This window comes from Talpa europaea (assembly GCF_964194135.1).
Source record: "Talpa europaea genome assembly, chromosome: 7".
In the NCBI taxonomy this organism is placed as follows: Eukaryota; Metazoa; Chordata; class Mammalia; order Eulipotyphla; family Talpidae; genus Talpa; species Talpa europaea.
In genome coordinates this window covers 53,465,637-53,484,208 of record NC_140074.1, presented here as the reverse complement: position 1 = coordinate 53,484,208, position 18,572 = coordinate 53,465,637, and the positions used below count along the sequence as shown (strand labels likewise).

Below are 18,572 nucleotides of genomic sequence, written 5' to 3'. Positions count from 1 at the left end.
TAAGTCAGCATATATTCTCCTGCCCTCAGGGCATCTTCTGTCTGTCCAGGTGGCCCCTGTGAGCCACGAGTCTTTGAAAGATTATGGAGTATGTGGGACCCTGCCCTCTACCACCTCCTGTGTTCTCTGTAACATCAAATCTCCCTTCTATCTCTCTCATCCTGAGGGACATTTGTGACTCCTGCCCCCCAACCCCAGTCCTCCTTAAACTGTCCCCAAGTCCTTTTAACCACAGACCCCTGCCAGTGGGTGGGGGCTCAGTCAGAAGCAGGGGACACTGACAACACAAAATTTCTCTTCCAAGTCTGTGGACATTCAGGGAAAATACAAATTATGGAATATTGAAAATGGTAATTCTAGAACTTTCATGAGAGCATGGACATGTTAAAAAAAGTACTCTTACGGCTTCCCTGGTGACACAAAGGGTTAAGTCACAGCACTGCAGCACAAGTTTGATCTCTGACCAGGGAGGTGACCCACATGGCACAGCAGATCTCTCCTGCCTTGCCCACTGCTCCCCACAGCACTGTACCTCACTAGATCTGCCTGTTCTGCTCTGTCTCTGGTGAATCCTCTCAACACCCACCCCCTTACACACCTCTGGCCTGCACCCCAGCTATTGTATGCATAAATAAATAAATCTTTTTAAAGAATACTCTTAAGATTCCTCAAATGATAAACTTCCCCCTGCCCCCAGCCCTGATTCTTCCAATAAACTCCTGCTCTAGAAAGAAACAGGTGATTCTGCACTGTCCCTAACAACTCCTCAAGCCCAGATTCACATACATCCCATTTTAAGATGGACCTCAAACTACTTGCACTGCTTTCAAAGCCCCCACTAAGAACCCCAGTCTAGTGGCATCCCCCTCTGCCTTCTCCCCTACCCTGGCATTCCAAACTCCACTCCAGCCCAGACAGCAACACTGGATGCTGGCTCGCTCCTCTTCTCCCCTGCACTTTGCAGCTTCTTGCCCCCTCTTATTCACATCTAAATCAGAGTGGTTGTGAATATATCCCTGCATCAGCTAGCTCTGGATGGGATCTTTCTCCAGGGCCTTCTGATGATGGGGGCACCAAGGTGAGAGTGTGGGTTCTGGGGTGCTATGCAGTTTTGGGGAAAGAATCTTATCTTTCTGGGAAGGGTTAACAAGATCAGTGATCCTTTAGACCCATTCAGTCTTAACAGTCTGAGTGCACAGAACCAAGTGGTCCATGCAACTTGGTTGTCATGGAAACAGATATTATATGGTCTGCGAGTGGCAGAACTGGTTATTTGTCTGTCAGCAGGGGATGAGGCGGTCATCCATTAAGATGTGGGTCTCTGGTCCATTCAAGAAATGGACGTGGTGAATTCAATCGTTGTGTGGACCCCAGGCTAACAGGACATTAGTGCAATGATAATAGTTGCAACCAGCTAGTGAATGACCAATGAGGCCAGGTATTGTGCTTAGTGCTTTACACAGCAGCATTCATTTAGCCATGCATCCAACACTTGCTTATTGATACATATGTTGTGCCCTGTGCTGGAAGCTGGGGATCTAGAGATCAATCAAGGTACCCTCAGTCTAGTGGGGAAAACATAGAGTCAGTGGATTTGTGCCATGATCAAAAGAAGCACAAAAGGCTCTGACCCAGATGAGCAAATGGCCCCCAAGCCTGATGGGTCAGTGTTGATTTCTCAGAGTAGGAAGTGTCTAAAGTAATGCATAAAGAATGAGTAACGGTTATGCAGGAAATATGAGTGGCATAGGAGGAAAAGGCATTTTGGATGAATGAGCTCGCAGAAAGAAAGGGGATAGAGTGAGGAAGAAAAGAGAGGGAAGGACAGAGAGGTTGAGGGAGGGCAGCCTTGTTTTAGAAGATTTCAGGTAATCTAACAGCTATGGAAAAATGAAAAGAAATGTGATTTGAGAAGCAAGTTACAGTCAGTTGGGCTGATTTTAGTGTGGGCAGGAGTGGCCAGGAGGGAGAGGGCACCTCATGGAGACCAGTGGATGGGTTTTGTTATCATGAATTGTACAACCTTCCAGCAAGTAGGATCATCTCTATTTCAGAGATGAGGAAATTGAGACTCCAAGACATTAAGTTTCAGGGTATGCAATTGGTCAGATATGGAGCTAGGATTTGAACTAAGGTATCCCTGCTTTCAAAATCAAATAAGCTAAGAGTCCGATAATCTATACCATATTCAGCAACACAGGACTTGGCACAAACTACATGTTTCATAAATGTTTGCTGGTTGGCTGGCTGGCTAGATAAATATAAATAGATGGAATCTGTTAACAGCAAGAAATGCTAAAAGATTTCAATAAACAAGCTGAAAGACCATGGGAGTGTGTCTGGGAGTCTGTCCACAGAACGGAAGCAGCTTAGAACTTTTTATAGCATTGCAGACGTGGTGATGACAAAGGCTTGCCTTCCTTCAACAGCTCTGTTAATGATCTTTTAAAGTCCTTTCAGAGCAATTTTTTTTTTCTTCTTTCCATTCTTGCTTGCAAACGAAGGATGATTTTAGAATCCAAGCCTTTTTATTTTGCTAAAGTACATGATGAGTAAAATGGCCTCTCAGTCAGCACTTTCCAATTTTGAAAGATGCTAAAAACTGATCTTTAAAGGCATGTTTCTCTTCTTTATGCATCAAAGGGCCCCAAGGCCTGCTGGAGAGGACACAATGAAGGGCAGGAAGGTAGTACCACCTGCAAGGCTGAGGATCAGAATGGAGGACAGGAAGTGGCTGGGTGGGGGGCTGGGGTAGGGTGAAGGCCAGGACCTGACTGGTCTGGAAACTTCCACACACATCCCCTTCCAGCCTGTTCTCTATAGAACAGGGGTCAGCCTGGTTCCTCATCCCCTAAAAAGTGACCAAAGACTCCTTACCCTAACCAAGAAGGGAGACTTGGGCAGACAGATGCTTAGTAAATGTTTTTGTAATAAATAAGTAATTGGATTTATTGTAAAATACATACCTATTAACCATAATAAGTTAATAAGCACAATCCCCAGTATTGAGCTTTGGAATATACATTGCCCTTTGAAATAAAGATGGGCCAGCAGATGGTTATAAAATACAAATAGTGGCTACCACTTACTGGGTTTTACTATAGGCCAGAAACTGTGATAAGTACTTTAGGAGGACTATCTCATTTAGACCTCTCAGCAGCCCTATAAAGTAGTTGTAGTCTTATTCCCATTTTGCAGATAAGGAAGTTGAGGCTGAGATAGGAACAGCAGCTGCCTGATGCCCCTGAAGCTTGTGGTGGAGCTGAGATTTGAACAAAGGAAAGAGACTCTGAAACCTCTTAATTGGGCTCCAGGAAGGTAGAACAGTCTAGAACACTGGGAGTGGGGGTTAGCTGGGGTCTTCTTGTTTCTGCTGGCAACTCTTCTGGAGACCTTGGAAACTCCTTCCTTTCAAGAGAAAGGCCTCTTTCTCCCTGGTGCAAAGGGATGTATGTAAAGTAAGGAAGATTAGATGGTGTCTCAGCACCTACAAGGTTTGCCTGCTCTTGTGGGAGAACAGGGCAGAAGCTTTAGCCCGCAACCTGTTCCAACTAGCACTAAGGCTTTCAGGAGATCAGGGAGGACCTCAGCAGGAGGTGGGGGCAAGCTGGTCAGAGAGAACCCTGGGTGAAGTAAGGTTCAGCCCTGCTGCCTGCTCATGTCTCAGCTGGGAAATGTTCTCTGCCTGTGTAGGAATGTTCTCTGCCTGTGACCTCAAACCATCTGGAGGTCCCGCTCACCCACACACCTTCACATCCGTGTCCTTCTGTCCACAGGGCAATGACGTGCGGATCATCCTCGGCCAGTTTGACCAGCACATGGCAGCTAAAGTGTTCTGCTGTGTAAGTAAAAGCTTTGGTGGTGGTATTTGTGTCAGGGAGACTCACAGAGCTTCTCCCAGGACTCATTCGCACTGCCTGGGCTGTGGGTGATGTCAGAGGACTGGAGTCTGGGTTGTTGGAAGCAGAAATGGCCTCTTTCCTCTTTTCAGGGAGGGTAAACCCAGGGCCCATGGCCAGGCAGCAGCCTCGGTTTAGCACACCCATTGCCTGAGCCCTGCTGGTTAACTCTAGGTCCCCTGACTCGGCCCCTTCTGCGGTGTGTACTGCATGAAGGGAGCCCAGGTGCCAGGTGGGACAGAGGCCTCCACCCACTCCCTGCCCAGGGAGCAGGGTTCAGAGTCAGCTTTAGAGCCACTGTCAGTCATTCAGCATCCATCCCTAACCCTTTGAGTTGTGTACTGTGTGATGGGTGGCAAAGTACTTCTTTATACATATCTCATTTAACCTTTTCAGGGACAATGTGGAATAACTATTTATCTCATTTTAGAGATGAGGAACTAGAGGCCCAGAGAGGTGAAGGGACTGGTCCAAGGACATTCATGGCAAAGACAGAGGTCCCCATTCACCCCCTTCCCAGGCTAATCCTGTTTTTTCTGTTGATGTTCTAACCTAAGTATATGAAAGAATTCCAACTCAGGACTAGTCTTTCCATTTTGATACCATGACTCCCTCTCCTTTACCCCAGGGTCAAGAGAACAGGCCACAGAAATGACAGCCCAGTCCTGTGAGTGACCGTCTATACTGTAAACTCCTCCCCTCAAGGAAGGTCCACCTAGGTGTGTTCCCTAGTGATGGACCTCGGGCCTCTGTCCCCTCTGATCTTTAATCAAGAATGTCCATAATATCGTAAAAGGCATGCTTGTAGAAATTTTAGATCTCATGAAATCTGTCGGATGACAGAGCAAGTGTCCAAAGATCCTGAACAGACAAGCCCATTAGATTAAATCCAAAAAGATTAAATTTAATGTTGCTAATATAGGATGATATTAGAACAAATCAAGCTCCCTATGTCCAAGGTGGTGGAGGCAAATGAGATGTTCTGTGTATTTAGAACAAAAGAGACGTTGGCGCCTCAGTTGACCTCAAGGTTTCTATGAGTCACCAGCATGAGTGCAGCTGCAGGGGACTAGGGTGACTTCAGCCTGCACATCCTTACCCAGGGCAGGGGGCCCTCTGCTTTCCTGGACCCTATTTCAGAAGAGATGCGGAATTGAAGAGAGACCAGGAGTGAGGAAAGAGCAGTGACCTGCAGCTGTGGTCACGTGAGAATATTAATCCTGAAGTCTCGGAACACAGTGAGCACTGCCTGATCACCTCTGCAGGTACCAGGGGAGAAGCTACACAGCCACTTCTGGACACCCCAGATGCAGTTTAGCACCATGAGTCAGTCTTCTGGGGTGAGAAGCCCTGGTCTGCTGCACAGTAACTGAATTTGGCTTGTGGTCGACACTTTTTGAGCCTCAGTGTTCTGTCCTCCCTGGGGACAGTGGCTCCACCGATGTCGTGGAATGGTTGTGAAGATAAAATGAGCAAGCCACTTTGCACAGAGCCTGGTGTGTAGTAGGACCCAGGAAATGGCAGCCTTCTTTTGGTGTGAGGTGTCTGAGGCTGGAATGGACCCCTGGGCTGGCGAGTTTACTAGCTGGTAGAAATTATATGATTGCATTAAGCAGTCTTTGTATACATTAAGGGTCATATGGGATGTTTCCATAGGAAAATCTAAAAATAGAGAGAGAAAAATTAAGAAAATAGAGCAGGGCCTCCTTGGTAGCGCAGGCAGTTGAGCACAGCACAGTGAAGCTGTCTACAGCCTCTGCAGCGCCGGTTCGATCCCCGCCGGCCTTGGAGCAACTCACATGGCGAGCAGACCTCACCCGTCTCACCCGCTGCTCCCCTCAGCAGTGTATTTCATCAGTCTGCCTGTTCTGTTCCCCACTCTGTCTCTGGTGAATCCTCTCACCCTCCCCACATCTGGCCTGTACCCTGGCTCAGGAAGGAAGGAAGGGAGGGAGGAAGGAAGGGAGGGAGGGAGGGAAGGAAATAGAGCAAATTTATTTGATTTAATATATTTTCTTTCAAAATTCATGAAACCTTGCACATTACCATCTAAGGTCTAGAAATGGCCCATTTTAAAAAGGAAAATAATACCTCAAGTTGAGAGGCATAATCTATCTTAGGAGAGAAACTGGGTTTTGCACCCCCATATCCCCCAGGCCTTGCAAGCAGCTGGCACATGGTAGGTAATAACTCCAGGAAAAAAGAAGTAACAAAAAACTTCCTGAAGATGCCACTCTGGGCACTGACCATCTCCCATGTGCAAGAATTGCCAGCAGACATTGTGTGCCCATTTGTGCCACACCCCAGCCGAGGCGTGGCTGAGTCCACTCTGTGCTGTGCCCTGGGGCTATTTTCCAAGTGGTCCTTCCCGCCATGCTCTCTGCTTCAGAATGCACAGTATGGACATCTTCCTCGTGCCCCACAGCCCAGGCTGCCTGCCTTGGGCACACAGGAGGATACCCGCCTCCTCGTCCGTATCCTCCTTCCTCTCGTTCGGCTGTTGATATTTTGAAACGGGCTTCCTCGTAGCATCTTTGCAGGCTGTTTTGCAGGGCCTCTCAGGAGGTTTTGGTTGGGTGTTCATCCACTGTGTCACACCCTCCGGGACCTTCAGTCTCACCTGCTTAGGAAGGAGTTAGTTCTGGGGGCAGGTGTGGGTGGGCCGAGGAGGGCCTGCTTAATGTCTCGCTGGAGTGAGTCTCTGAGTGATGGAGCTAAGGGGTGCTCAGGGAAGACACCCACCCGGAGAGAGTCCGCAGTGTGCTCGGGTCAGAGTGCAGACCAGATGGGAGCAACCGCATCTCTGCCTCCCAAATGTCGCAGTGCAAACTTTGCAGCATGTTCTGTGTTCTTGAGATTGGAACCACCACCCAATGGGAGAGCAGACTCCAGCAAATGAGGGACTATTTATAGCCCAGTGGCAAAATGTTCATTTTGGCTCCAGCACAGTACCAGCATGGCTTGTCGCTTTGTTTTCCCCTCCCTCCTTGGTGGTCTATTCTAAACTCTCCAGCGCTCCAACCTGGGTTCTGGTTTTAGCTCCACCAGCTGTGTGACCTCAGGCAGGTCACTTTACATCTCTGCACCCTTGCGGCCTCACCTCTAAAATGGAAGCAATGATCCCTGCCTCATCTGCCTCATGGGCTTGTCAAGAGCCTTTAATAAAGCCACCAAATGGAGACCATTGTGACAGCTGTTAACTTCTCAACTGATATGAGGGCTTATTGCTATTATTGTTGTGAACTGGAACTCAAAAAGGAAATGTCCCTGCAAGGGGAAGAGAGGAGGCAGAAGGAAACTTCATAAAAGAGGACATTGGGTTTATTTTTCCTTTAAAAAATAGTTTTTGCGAACTAAACCTTATTCATTAAGAAGAAGCTCAGCATACTGCCTGTTCTTGTTGAACTGTGATTTTTTTAATGTAACTGAAATATAAGAACTCTGCATTTTCTACAAAAGTTCAGATTGGGACAATATTATACAGTAATCACTAGAAAAATGGCTGTGATCTAAGGTTGTATTACAAGACATAAAATATCTACAGTGAGGGAGGGGAAAGTCTTCTGTCATCAAAGGAGTCTAGAGAGGATGCTCAAACAAATGTCCTGCGATGTTAAATGCTCTTTTATTAAACAATTTTTATTTAATCTCCAGAGGAGTCACTGAAACACTGGACAAAGATCAGGAAGATGAGATCTGAGTTTAGATTAATTTGGGGAACATTCTGACTCACACTCCAGTGAGAGTCTCCACACTACAGACTGGGGTTTCTCAGGTGCTAAGAGTTTTAGAGAAGTTGCCTCCCCACATGTAGAAATGAGTAGAGCTCCCCTCTAACCCTTAGACTTGACAGTAACTGTTCCCAAGTGTACAGAAACTACTAGGACTGAACCTGGCTTAGCATCCTAGAACCTGAGTGGAGAGCAGCCAGAAACTTCCCAGAGTCCAGAGCAATCTCAGCCTCCTCTCTACATCCTCCTGGATTCTGTCCTGTCTGTGTTCCAGGCCAAGGAATACAAAGGGGTGTGGCATGACTTGTTTCTCAACATGTCCTTCTAACAGAGTGGCTCTCCAGAAATGAATTACAGAATTGTTTGAAGTCATGTTTTCAAATGTGCACCATTCATCAAAGGGCGCAGAGAGCATTTGTACCCACTGTTTCTCTCCCGTCACCTCTGAACATTCTATTATTTATGGGAGAATGACCTCTACTTAGAAACTTCATTTTGAACCTAACTTTGATGGGACATTACAAAGTGTAATTTTGGGGTGCATCTAAGCTATCAAAAGACATACTTTTCCTGATATAAAATAACCACAATAAAAATTTAAGCCAAATACAGGCCCATTAGAACAGTGTGGTGACTTTTTCTTTAAATTGGAGGCAGGCAGTGTGACTTTGTGGCCTTCGAGTAGGCAGACTTAGGTTCTGGGCCTGATTTTTCTCCTTGCTGTGTGACATTGGAAAGTGACTCTCTCTTTCTCTCTCTCTAATTTTCAGTTTTCTCATTCCTAAAATGAAGATAATAAACTCTGCTCTGACCACTTCACAGGATGAATGTAAATGACAAATAAATAAGATTAGTGTAAGGGACTTTCCAGAGGATCTAGATTTATGCACCCCATGCTTTCTTTGGGTAGAGACTCAGAGAGATTGCTCAGTTTGCCAAGTTGGATTTTTGCTAAACTGCTTACTTAAATTAGATTGTCTCAGTCCCTTGCAAAATTGCTCCCACTGAATTGTATTTTAAGGCTATGGCCTCAGCATTTAGTAAATATCTATACAAAAATTGAATAAAAATCTATACAAAATGTGAAATTTGTTGTAGATATGCTGTTGACATTATGCTGACTAATTTGGTAATGTGCTCTATAATGTGACATTTTTCTAAGGATTAAAACTTAGAAAGCATTTTGTTTCCCTGAAGAACTAGGGTACATTCTTCTTATTGATAATCAGAGTTATGTAAATATTCTTAATGCCCTTTTTTCTTGGGCTACCGGAAGTTCATGGTGGCATATACAGCTCATTAGGTATAGTGTTGGAAACTTTGGGTAGCTTGTTCCCTTTACCTCTAATAACTTATTTATATTTCCCAGTCCCTTATGTATTATTCAGTGTTTATTGTTTTATTACATGTTTCCCATAAACTACTTTGGATTTAAGGCAGGGTCTAAGGAAGTAATAAAAAACATTACATCTTTTGGAAAGAGGAAGGTTGAGCCTCCTCTACCTGTCTCACGGGGAACAAAGCCTTGAGCAAATGTTTGACTCTTGATGCCTTCATGGTTATCCCATCTATTGCAGGCATATGAGGAGAACATGTATGGCAGCAAATACCAATGGATCATCCCTGGCTGGTATGAGTCTTCCTGGTGGGAGCAGGTACACACAGAAGCCAACTCATCCCGTTGTCTCCGGAAGAATCTACTTGCTGCCATGGAGGGCTATATTGGTGTGGATTTTGAGCCCCTGAGCTCCAAGCAGATCAAGACCATCTCAGGAAAGGTCAGTATCTTGGCCTGCCCTCCTCAGCCCCGGGCCTATCTCTGGTGATTGTCTCGTTCAAAGTACCCAGATCTTATTTTGGCCTTTGCTGTGTGACTTTGAGCAAATCACTTGATCTCTCTGAACTTCACTTATCTGTTCTATGGGCCTAGCCAGTCTTTCACTGGTGTACCTCTAGGGTAACATGGGAATCAATATGGTAAGGTGCTTTGTAAGCACATGTCACAGTGTCCATGTGAGGTGTGGAGTGGTGATTTTTATGTCACCAACTACAGGTGATGCCTTTCTGACCAGAGTGTGGTTTCTCAGTCTCAGTGATGCTGTAGTCAGCCTGGAGGAAAGACAAAACCTTAAGTAGACTTTGGGAAACATGTGCTGTTGGCTAACCAGACTGGTTCAACCTGAGGTTTTCTACTTCCCAACTCTAAGTGGATGACCTTGAACTTGAGTTCTCTAAGCTGCCATATTTTTCATCTGTATAGTGGTGGTAAAAATCACTCTTCTGGGGTTAAAAGGAAAACTGGTGGCTGATTGTGTTATATGGCTACCATGTGCTGACCTCAGTGTTGCTGTAACTGGGGGCAGGTCCCTGGACAGGGCACATAAGTCCTCAGGATGTTTACCTGTTCCCAAGACGTGTTAACTAACCCTGCCCTGCTGATCTTGGCTACTATTGAGAGAACCAGGGAATATAGCAGATGTAAAAGCATTTCAAAAGTACACTCTTTTCCGTCAGTATAAATATTACCAGGAACCAGGCAATTCAGGTTCACAGTCGTGGTGACACAGTAAGATCTATCTTTCAATTCTAACCACCAGCCAACATTCATTAACACAGAACAGATCCTTCTTTTCTGTCTCCTCTGAGCTCAGATTATTAAATTCTCCGTCCAACTCCAATTTCATTTAAAGAATATATTTCATGGTAATGTAAAAAATATATATATATAATTTTTATCCATTATTTAATCTCAATTGGAGCCAACTCTACAAGAATGATTTATTGATTTGTCAAAAAAAGTGGCAAACCATTAGGACACATTGTAAACAACTCTTTAGATCATGCTGGCACCTGGGAAATCCTGGAAAAACACTGGCTAGAAAATGGTGAAAGAAATATTTTCATACAAAAATCAATGAGTACAAAAAAGGTTTTTGGAAATGCTGAATAATGAGTAGAAACAACTCACTTTATTTCAGTGAGTGTTATTTTTAAAGGTGTCAAAATTGGCAGCATACTAGAAGATTCTTGAGTCCAGGGATACCCTGGATTTTAATCTAAAAATAGAAAATACAAAAACTAAGAAAAAATTCCAAGCAAACAGACGGTATAATAATTAAGCTGAGAGACTTAAGGAAGACCAAAGGCTTAATAATCACATGTACGAGATCTGTGAAGCTAAGCAGGACTGAGGACCATGCGATGCCAGGAGAAGGGCATCACATGTCCTTCCAAGGAGCATACACAGCTTTAACAACCAGGGCTCGGGCCATGCCCCATGTCAGCAGTACAAAGGGATGTGTTGGTGGAAGGTTGTTATTGGCAGTGTTTTGGTTTTGGGAGAGGAATGTTTTGACTTTACAACATTTTCAAGGTCATTGATTTCCCTTTTTCATTTCTAAAGTTTGGGAGTAGGGAGGAGCCTGACCTCACCCCATATCACTGTGTCCATGGATGGAATACCTTGGGACTGTTTCTGGAGCTATTCCCTTAACCTACAATGCTGGTATCCCACTCATGGGCTCCCAGAATGAAGCAAAGCCAGGCTGGCTGCTTGGGAAGGCTTCTGAGATCCCAGGAGACAAATTCCTGTCCCTAAAGTCTTTGAGGGACATTATCAGAGGTTGCAAGATGATTGACGTTTTAAGGGAAAATTTGAGCCTCTTTGCCTCTTGGAATCAGAGGGTTCCTAGGTCATCTAGACCAGCCTCCCACAGAGTCTCAGACCCTTCCAGTAGCAGAGGGCTCACTGCTCTGTCTTAATTTCCCCCCAGGACCCTCTAGGCCCACACAGGTCCTATTGGTAATGACCACACCCCCAGAGGTATCCCTTGTCCAAACTAAACAGCCCTGTGAGGGCTGTTTAATTGCAACTTACAGATCCAGGGCCAGGCCCAAGGGTGCATTTTCAGCAGGTGCCAAACACCTCGGTAATCAAGATTTTTAAAAAATATGCTAGATGCAGTATTTTCATAAAACTCAAATGCATAAAAAGTTCATGATGAACAAAATATGAACATTTTAAAAAAAGACAGGAACCACGGGACTGAGATTAGGGTGAACCAGCAGATTTGAGTCACATCATAGCAGGATAAGTCTTTGTCTTCATTAGACATTTTCATATTTTGTTCATCATGAATTTGTCTTTGAAGTGTTGCATTATGATATTATTTGTCTTGGTTACTGAGGTTTTTAACCCCCTCTTTAATTTTTCCCCTGAAAAGAGCTTCTTGTTCACCTCCCCTGGGTCTGGCCCTTCACAGGTTGCTGGAGTCCAATACTCTGTCCCCAGCAGGTGGGGCCCAGAGTTGATACACTCCGGATTGTGATCTGACCACAAGCCAACCTCCCCAGCCAGACTTTAGGAGTCTGTGGCAGAAGTTCTAGAGAGTGGAGAAAGGATTCTTGAATTTGGGTTTGCAGTATACACCACTGCTGGGAACCTTGGTCAGCCTGGCACATGCTGCTGACTCCATCCCTACGTTTGGGGGCCCATCAGAACCCAGAAAGACAGACAGACAAATGGAATCATACCAAGTCAGTGGACTCTGGCTATCCTCACTGTTTACATATAGAGAGGCTAAGGAGTGGGGAGGAGAAAAGACACACCCAAGATCCCGGTGGTGGATTGAGGGGTGACCCCTAAAAAGATATGTTCACACCCTACCCTTGGAATCTATGAATGTGGTCTTGGGAAAAGGATCTTTGCAGAGGTAATAAATGTAAGGATCTGGAAATGAGATGATCCTGGGTTACCTGGGTAGTCCTTAACTCCAGTGACAAGTGCCCTTCCTCATAAGAGAAAGACCAAGGGAGATTTGCCATACAGAGATCTTGTGAAGACAGAGACACACACTGGAGTGATGTGTCTGCAAGACAAGGAGCCCCTAGTGTTGTTGGCAGCCACCAGAAGTTAGGAGACTGAGACAAGGAACAAATCTTCCTTGGAGCCACCAGAAGGAATCAACCTTGCCACCACCTGAGTTTCAGACGCCTGACTTGAACTGTGCTGTAAGCTGCCCAGTTTATGGGAATTAGATACGGCATCACCAAGAAACTAATACAGTCAACCCAACAGAGATCCAGGACGTGATGCCAAGACAGCTTATCCCTCGCTCTTTGCTCCACCCCCCTTCCCAGGAGTTCCCTCAAGATGTAGGCAGGTATCCAAAGTGCCCTTCCTGTGGTGTGTCACAGAACCCTGGGATCACAGGAGACCTCAGAGGTGGCCCCAACCTTCCCCCTCCCCTGTCAAAAGTGGCTCAACAGGAGTGCTCAGGGCCGGTAATTAGGAGGTGGAGCAGAATCCTGGCATCCCCACCCCTCTCCGCCACCTCAGTTAGTCCCGCTCTCACTCTGAGCCTCAGTTTCCACATCTCAAAATGAGAGTTTTGAACCAGGTAATTCCTGTCCAACTTCTCTGGCTGTGTAAATATGGCATGGGTTATTACAGCAAGTGGTGTGACCTGGTTAAAATGTCAAACTCTGGAATCTCCAGGATAAAGGAAACTCCTGGTAGAGAAAGTGGCAGAATCAGGCAGAAGAGTGACCCCTCCTGGAATTCATTCGCCAAGGCTCCCTTTCCACATGTCTGTGCCATCTCCCTCATTGGTGCCCAGGAGATTTCTGGTAAAAGAGTAACAAGGTCATGGTCTGCATCCAGGGCATGTTCAGCAGTTCTTTCCTATTGAAATTTCCAGAGATGGCACGTGCAGACCTCCAGGCTTCCCTGAGCACATTCAGAGCGCAGGCGTCACGAACACCTCTGGGCATTTGCTCTGGCTCTGACTGCAGCTCTTTCTCCAAGTTCCCCATCACCACTCCACTCCCGCAGTGAGTCTATTGACATTGCTGATGTCCAGTGTCAGCTTTCACTTTTCAAAGCCCTGCTAGGTTTGTTTCCTTCTTGAGCATTTATAATGCTGGCTGGGTTTCTCCAGGGCTGGCTCAGCCTCTCCGATCAGGACATTCTTCCTGTCATGGTTCTCCTGCTGAGACACTGAGCTGAGCCAGTGTTCCAGATGGAAATGTCACAGAACCCTGGAATCACAGGAGACCTCAGAGGTGGCCCCAACCTTCCCCCTCCCCTATCAAAAACACAAGCTCAGTCCTTGGAAGGGTTTTGTCATGTTCTCTGGCAAGAAGCTTCTGGGACCACCCGTGACTCTTAATGCAACATGGTAGAGGTGGGAAAACACAATGGAGTAAGTCTTCAACTTAATGACCCATCTCATTGGCACTTCCATGAGCTCCTACAAGATGAAGAACAAAGATTGTGGCACTGGCAGGGAAGCACTGGGCTCTGGAGAGAAGCAAGGAAATGTGCCTTAGAAACTGGATGCTCCCCAGCAGCCAAGCTTCACAATGCTGCTACCTGCGCACCCCCTAACTCCCCCACAGGACTCCTGTTCTGCAACTACCCAACACTCACTTCACTGGGAGACAGGCAACATGGCAGAGGGACAGGGACCTGGGAGGAAGGTGTGGTAGCTGATGGATAGTCACAAGCAATAGGACAGTGACTAGATGTGAACCTGGACCCCACCACTTCCCAACTGGGTGACTCTGGGAGACAGCTAGCTGTCCATACCAACATCCATAGCACCCATTCCTCCTCAGGAACCCAACTCCAGTTTTTAACTAGGTATGTTGCCACATCTGAAAATCTACCATTCTCAACCTCCCATATAGCTAGATGTGGCCAGGATTCTAAATCTTCCAAATGAGATGTAGATAGAAGTATTATATGGGACTTCTGAAAGACTCCTTGGAGGGACCATTTTGTCCTTCTTTTTCCTTCTCTTTTGTATTTGCTGGCAACATTCAAAGAAAAAGAGTATTACTAGAAATCCAGAATTCAGCCTTATGACCCATCCCATTCAATATCTACTGACAAAAGTAACCACTCTTCTGACTTCTATCAACATGTATTTGTCTGATTTTGAACTTTAAATAAAGGAAAGCACATAGTATATACTCTCATAAAGCATTATGTTGGTGAGATTCATTTATGTTGTTCCATGTAGACATTTGTCCATTTTCATGGCTGAATAATATTCCCCTGGTGGCTATACTATTTATTTAATTTGACATTAAGATTGTTAAGTTTGGGGCCATTATGAACAGCGTGACTTTGAACATTATTGTCTAGCTCTTGGGGAATCCTTTAAAATCCCTTCTCTGAAGAAAGTGTTTTGAATGGTCCAGTTACTTTTATATTTATAGGATCTTTAGATTTAGTGTGGATTAGTCTTTCTGGTAGTCATTACAAGTCACCCTTAAGTAGCTCCTATCTTCTGACTTTCTCGCAGTTTGTTAGTCTGCCTTTGTTTGCCATAGTCCTTTTGCCAGAGAATGAGTGGAGCAAAAGCCTAAGTGGTTGTCATGCTGGAATTTATTTTTTTCTTTTTACTCACAGTAATTTTGCAATTTTAGTAGTCTTTATCTGTAACTATTGGTAATAGCATGATTTTATATAGAATGGCTATGACTAAAAATCTTGTGTATAGTTTGTGGTTGCTAATACACTTCTTCTGCTGTCTTCAGCTGCCCAGAAGTCCTCTAAATGTTAGTTTTGAATAAACAGAAATTCTTTATTTTAATGAATTCTACCCCAAAGTCTTGAAGATGTTTTCCTCTCATTTTTTAGAAGTGTTTACCTTTCTCATTTAGATCTACAATCACCCTAGTTGATTTTGTGTATGGTGTGAGGTAAGGATCAAGATTCCTTTCTTCTTTTTCATATTGATATACAATTGAACAGCATTGAAAAGCCCATCTTTTCTTAGACTATGCTGCCATTTCACCTTTGTCAGAATCAAATGACTACACATATTTGTTTCTATTTCTAAACCTTTTCTCTTGTATTAGTTGGTCTGTTTTGGTTTTTTTTTTTTTTCCAGCAAAACACCTTTGTGTTAATACTAAAGCTTTTTAATAAGTATAACTACTGGTATAGATCCTCCCTCTTTTTTGTTAGTTGTCTATCAAGATTGTTTTGCCTATTCTTATTGCTTTGCATTTCTGTATACATTTTTAAATTTGGTTGTCAATTTATACACACATACACACAAAAACATGGGATTTTGCTGAATATGTAGTTTGCTTTGGGGAAAACTGACATCTTAATACAGATTCTTCCAATCCATTAATTTTTGTATAACCTGCATTTAGCTAGGTCTTTCATTTCTCTCAAAAAATGTTTTGTAATTTTCTGTGTAGAATTCTTGCACATATTTTGTTTGATTTATTTCTAGGTATTTGATGTATTTTAGTGAATATATGTGCAAATTACTATGGGTACATACTTAGGAGTGGAATTTCTGAGTCATAAGGTATGCATATGTTCAACTTTAGTAGGTACTGCCAAACAGATTTCTAAAGTGGTTGTACCAATTTACATACCCACCAGCAGTGATTGAGGCTTCCAGTTGGTTCACATGCTCATCAACATTTGGTATTGTCAGCTTTTAATTTTAGCCAATCTAGTGGGTGTATAGTGATATCTCATTTTAGTTTTAATTTGCATTTCCCTGATGACTAATGAAGTTGGACCTCTTTTCATATTTTTGATGACCATTTTGATATCTTCTTTTGTAAATGACTAGTTAAGTCTTTCACCCATTTTTTTCTGATTGGATTTTCTGCCTCTTTCTTATCAATTTGTAGTTTATTTTAATTTTCTGGATATGAATTCTTGGGTTGTGAGATGTACTTTATTTTCTTCCACTCTAACTTATCTTTCACTCTTTTAATGATGTATTTTAATGAACAGAAATTCTTAATTTTAATATAGTCCAGATTATTACTCTTATTTATGATTGGTATATTTGTGTCCTATTTAAGCGTCTTTGTCCACTCAAGTACATGAAAATATTTTCCACCTCTGTTTTTTAGAAATTTTGTTTGACCTTTCATATTTATATATGGAATTCACAAAATAATTTCAAAGGAAATTAATCTTATGTGTGATCTGAGGTAAGATCAAGATTATCTGTTTCCAAATGGATAACTATTGACTTAGAATCATTTATTGAAAATTTCATCATCTTCCCCATCCTACTCTCATGTCATAGTGTCATCATTGTTACAAATTAAATTAATGTATGTATGGTGGATCTGTTTTGGGATCTTCTATTCCATTGTTCTATTCACCTGTCCTTTAACTGCCACTACACAGTCTTAATAATTGAAGCTTTATAATAAGACCTGATAAATGGTAGTATAAATCCATCATTTTGTTCTTCTTAAGATTTTTTTAGGATATTGTTGGCCCTGATGTTATTTTTCATTTAAATGTACTCACATCTTTGCTTTCTGTTACTTTTAATTACTTCTTGCATTTCTGCTTAAAATTGTTTTCTTTCTGTCTGAAGAACTCCTCTTAGTTTTTCTTTGATTGTGGGCCTGCTGGAAATAAATGTATTTTCTGGTTGTCTGAAATTTTATTTTTTCTACCTCTAATTGGAGGAATATATTGACTGGATGTGAAATTCTAAATGATCTATTATTTTATTTCAGCACTTTAAGATGTCATTTTATTATCTTCTGGTTTCTGCTAAATCAATTGCATTTTTTAATATTTTATTTTATATAATTCTTACATCATTTTTCATTTTTGCACAATGTATGCATTTTCATTTTGGTTATATTCCCCATACAATTTCACCCCCCCCTTATTTTGACCCTAATCCTTTCTCTCCCTACCCCTCCGCCCCCCGCCCATAGTGTGTCTTTGGTTTATAGTTACTTGTTGATTTTGATTTTTACTTTGTATTAGTCTTTTTCCTGGTCCCTTATTTAGGTTTTCTAAATTCCTGCTATGAGTGAGACCATCCGGTATTTTTCTTTTTCTTTCTGACTTATTTCTCTGCGTATGATCCCTTCTAGCTCCATCCATGTTGCTGCAAACAGCATGTGTTTATCTTTTTTAATTTCTGAGTAATATTCCATTGTGTGTATGTACCACATCTTCTTGATCCAGTCATCTGTTTTTGGGCATTTGGGTTGTTTCCATGCCTTAGCTATTGTAAATAGTGCTGCTGTAAACATAGGGGTGCAGGTGCCCTTTGGAATTAATTCAATTGCATTCTTATCGCTGCTTTTTTAAAGATAATGTATCTTTTTCTCTCTCTCCCTTTCCTATTTTTAAGATTTTGTCTTTGCTTTGGTCTTCAACAGTTTTACTATGTGGTGCAGAAGTGAGGTTTTCTGTAGTGTATCTTACTTGGAGTTCATAGAGTTCATAGAACTTCATGAATTTGTAGATTGATGTGTGTTTAGGGAAATTCTAGCATAATATTCCTTTAAGTGTTGCTTCTGCCTTTTCTTTCCTTGCATTCCAGACAACAATTACACATATGCCATAAATTTTCAATACATTGTGTATCTATTTTATGTCTGTTTATTATTTTCTATCCATTTTTTCCTCTCCATGCTTCAGTGTGAATATTTACTACTAACTTTTCCTCCAGTTCACTGACCCACTTTCTGCCGTGTCTGATATGCTGCTATATCCACCTATTGAATTCTTAATGTCAGTTATTACATTTTTTGGTCTTAGAATTTCCACTTTATTCTTATGCTTTTTCTTTCATCATTTCAATTCCCTTGTGATATTCTGTATCTTTTCATCTTTTTTAACATAAAACTGTTATTTTAAAGATGATGTCCATTAACTTCAACCTTTGGATTACCTATGGGTCTATTCCTATTGCCTCTTTTCTTTCATTCCTTCCCTCCTTTTCTCTTTTACTTCTCCTTCCCTTTTAATATCATCTGGACTAATCCTGATATACCTAATAAATTTGACTAATTGACCTGAATATAAAAAATGATGGAGACTACAGATAGTATTATCTTTCTCAAGGAAAGATTTCTTTCTCCTCAAGAAGACAGGCAGGATAGATTACCTTAATCCAATCAAGAACTGACTGAGCCGATT

At 42.9% G+C, this 18,572-nt stretch overlaps 1 protein-coding gene across 1 annotated transcript in view; it reads left to right on the top strand.

Moving 5' to 3' along the window:
• The window catches only part of GABBR2 (gamma-aminobutyric acid type B receptor subunit 2), a gene marked incomplete at both ends in the record, with an annotated part of 333,143 nt that overhangs the window by 178,015 nt on the left and 136,556 nt on the right, over positions 1 to 18,572 (top strand). Inside the window, 2 exons of the mRNA XM_084237329.1 lie at positions 3,777 to 3,842; positions 9,208 to 9,408. Of these exons, the coding sequence (XP_084093455.1) occupies positions 3,777 to 3,842; positions 9,208 to 9,408 (267 nt within the window). The remainder of the gene's footprint in view (positions 1 to 3,776; positions 3,843 to 9,207; positions 9,409 to 18,572) is intronic.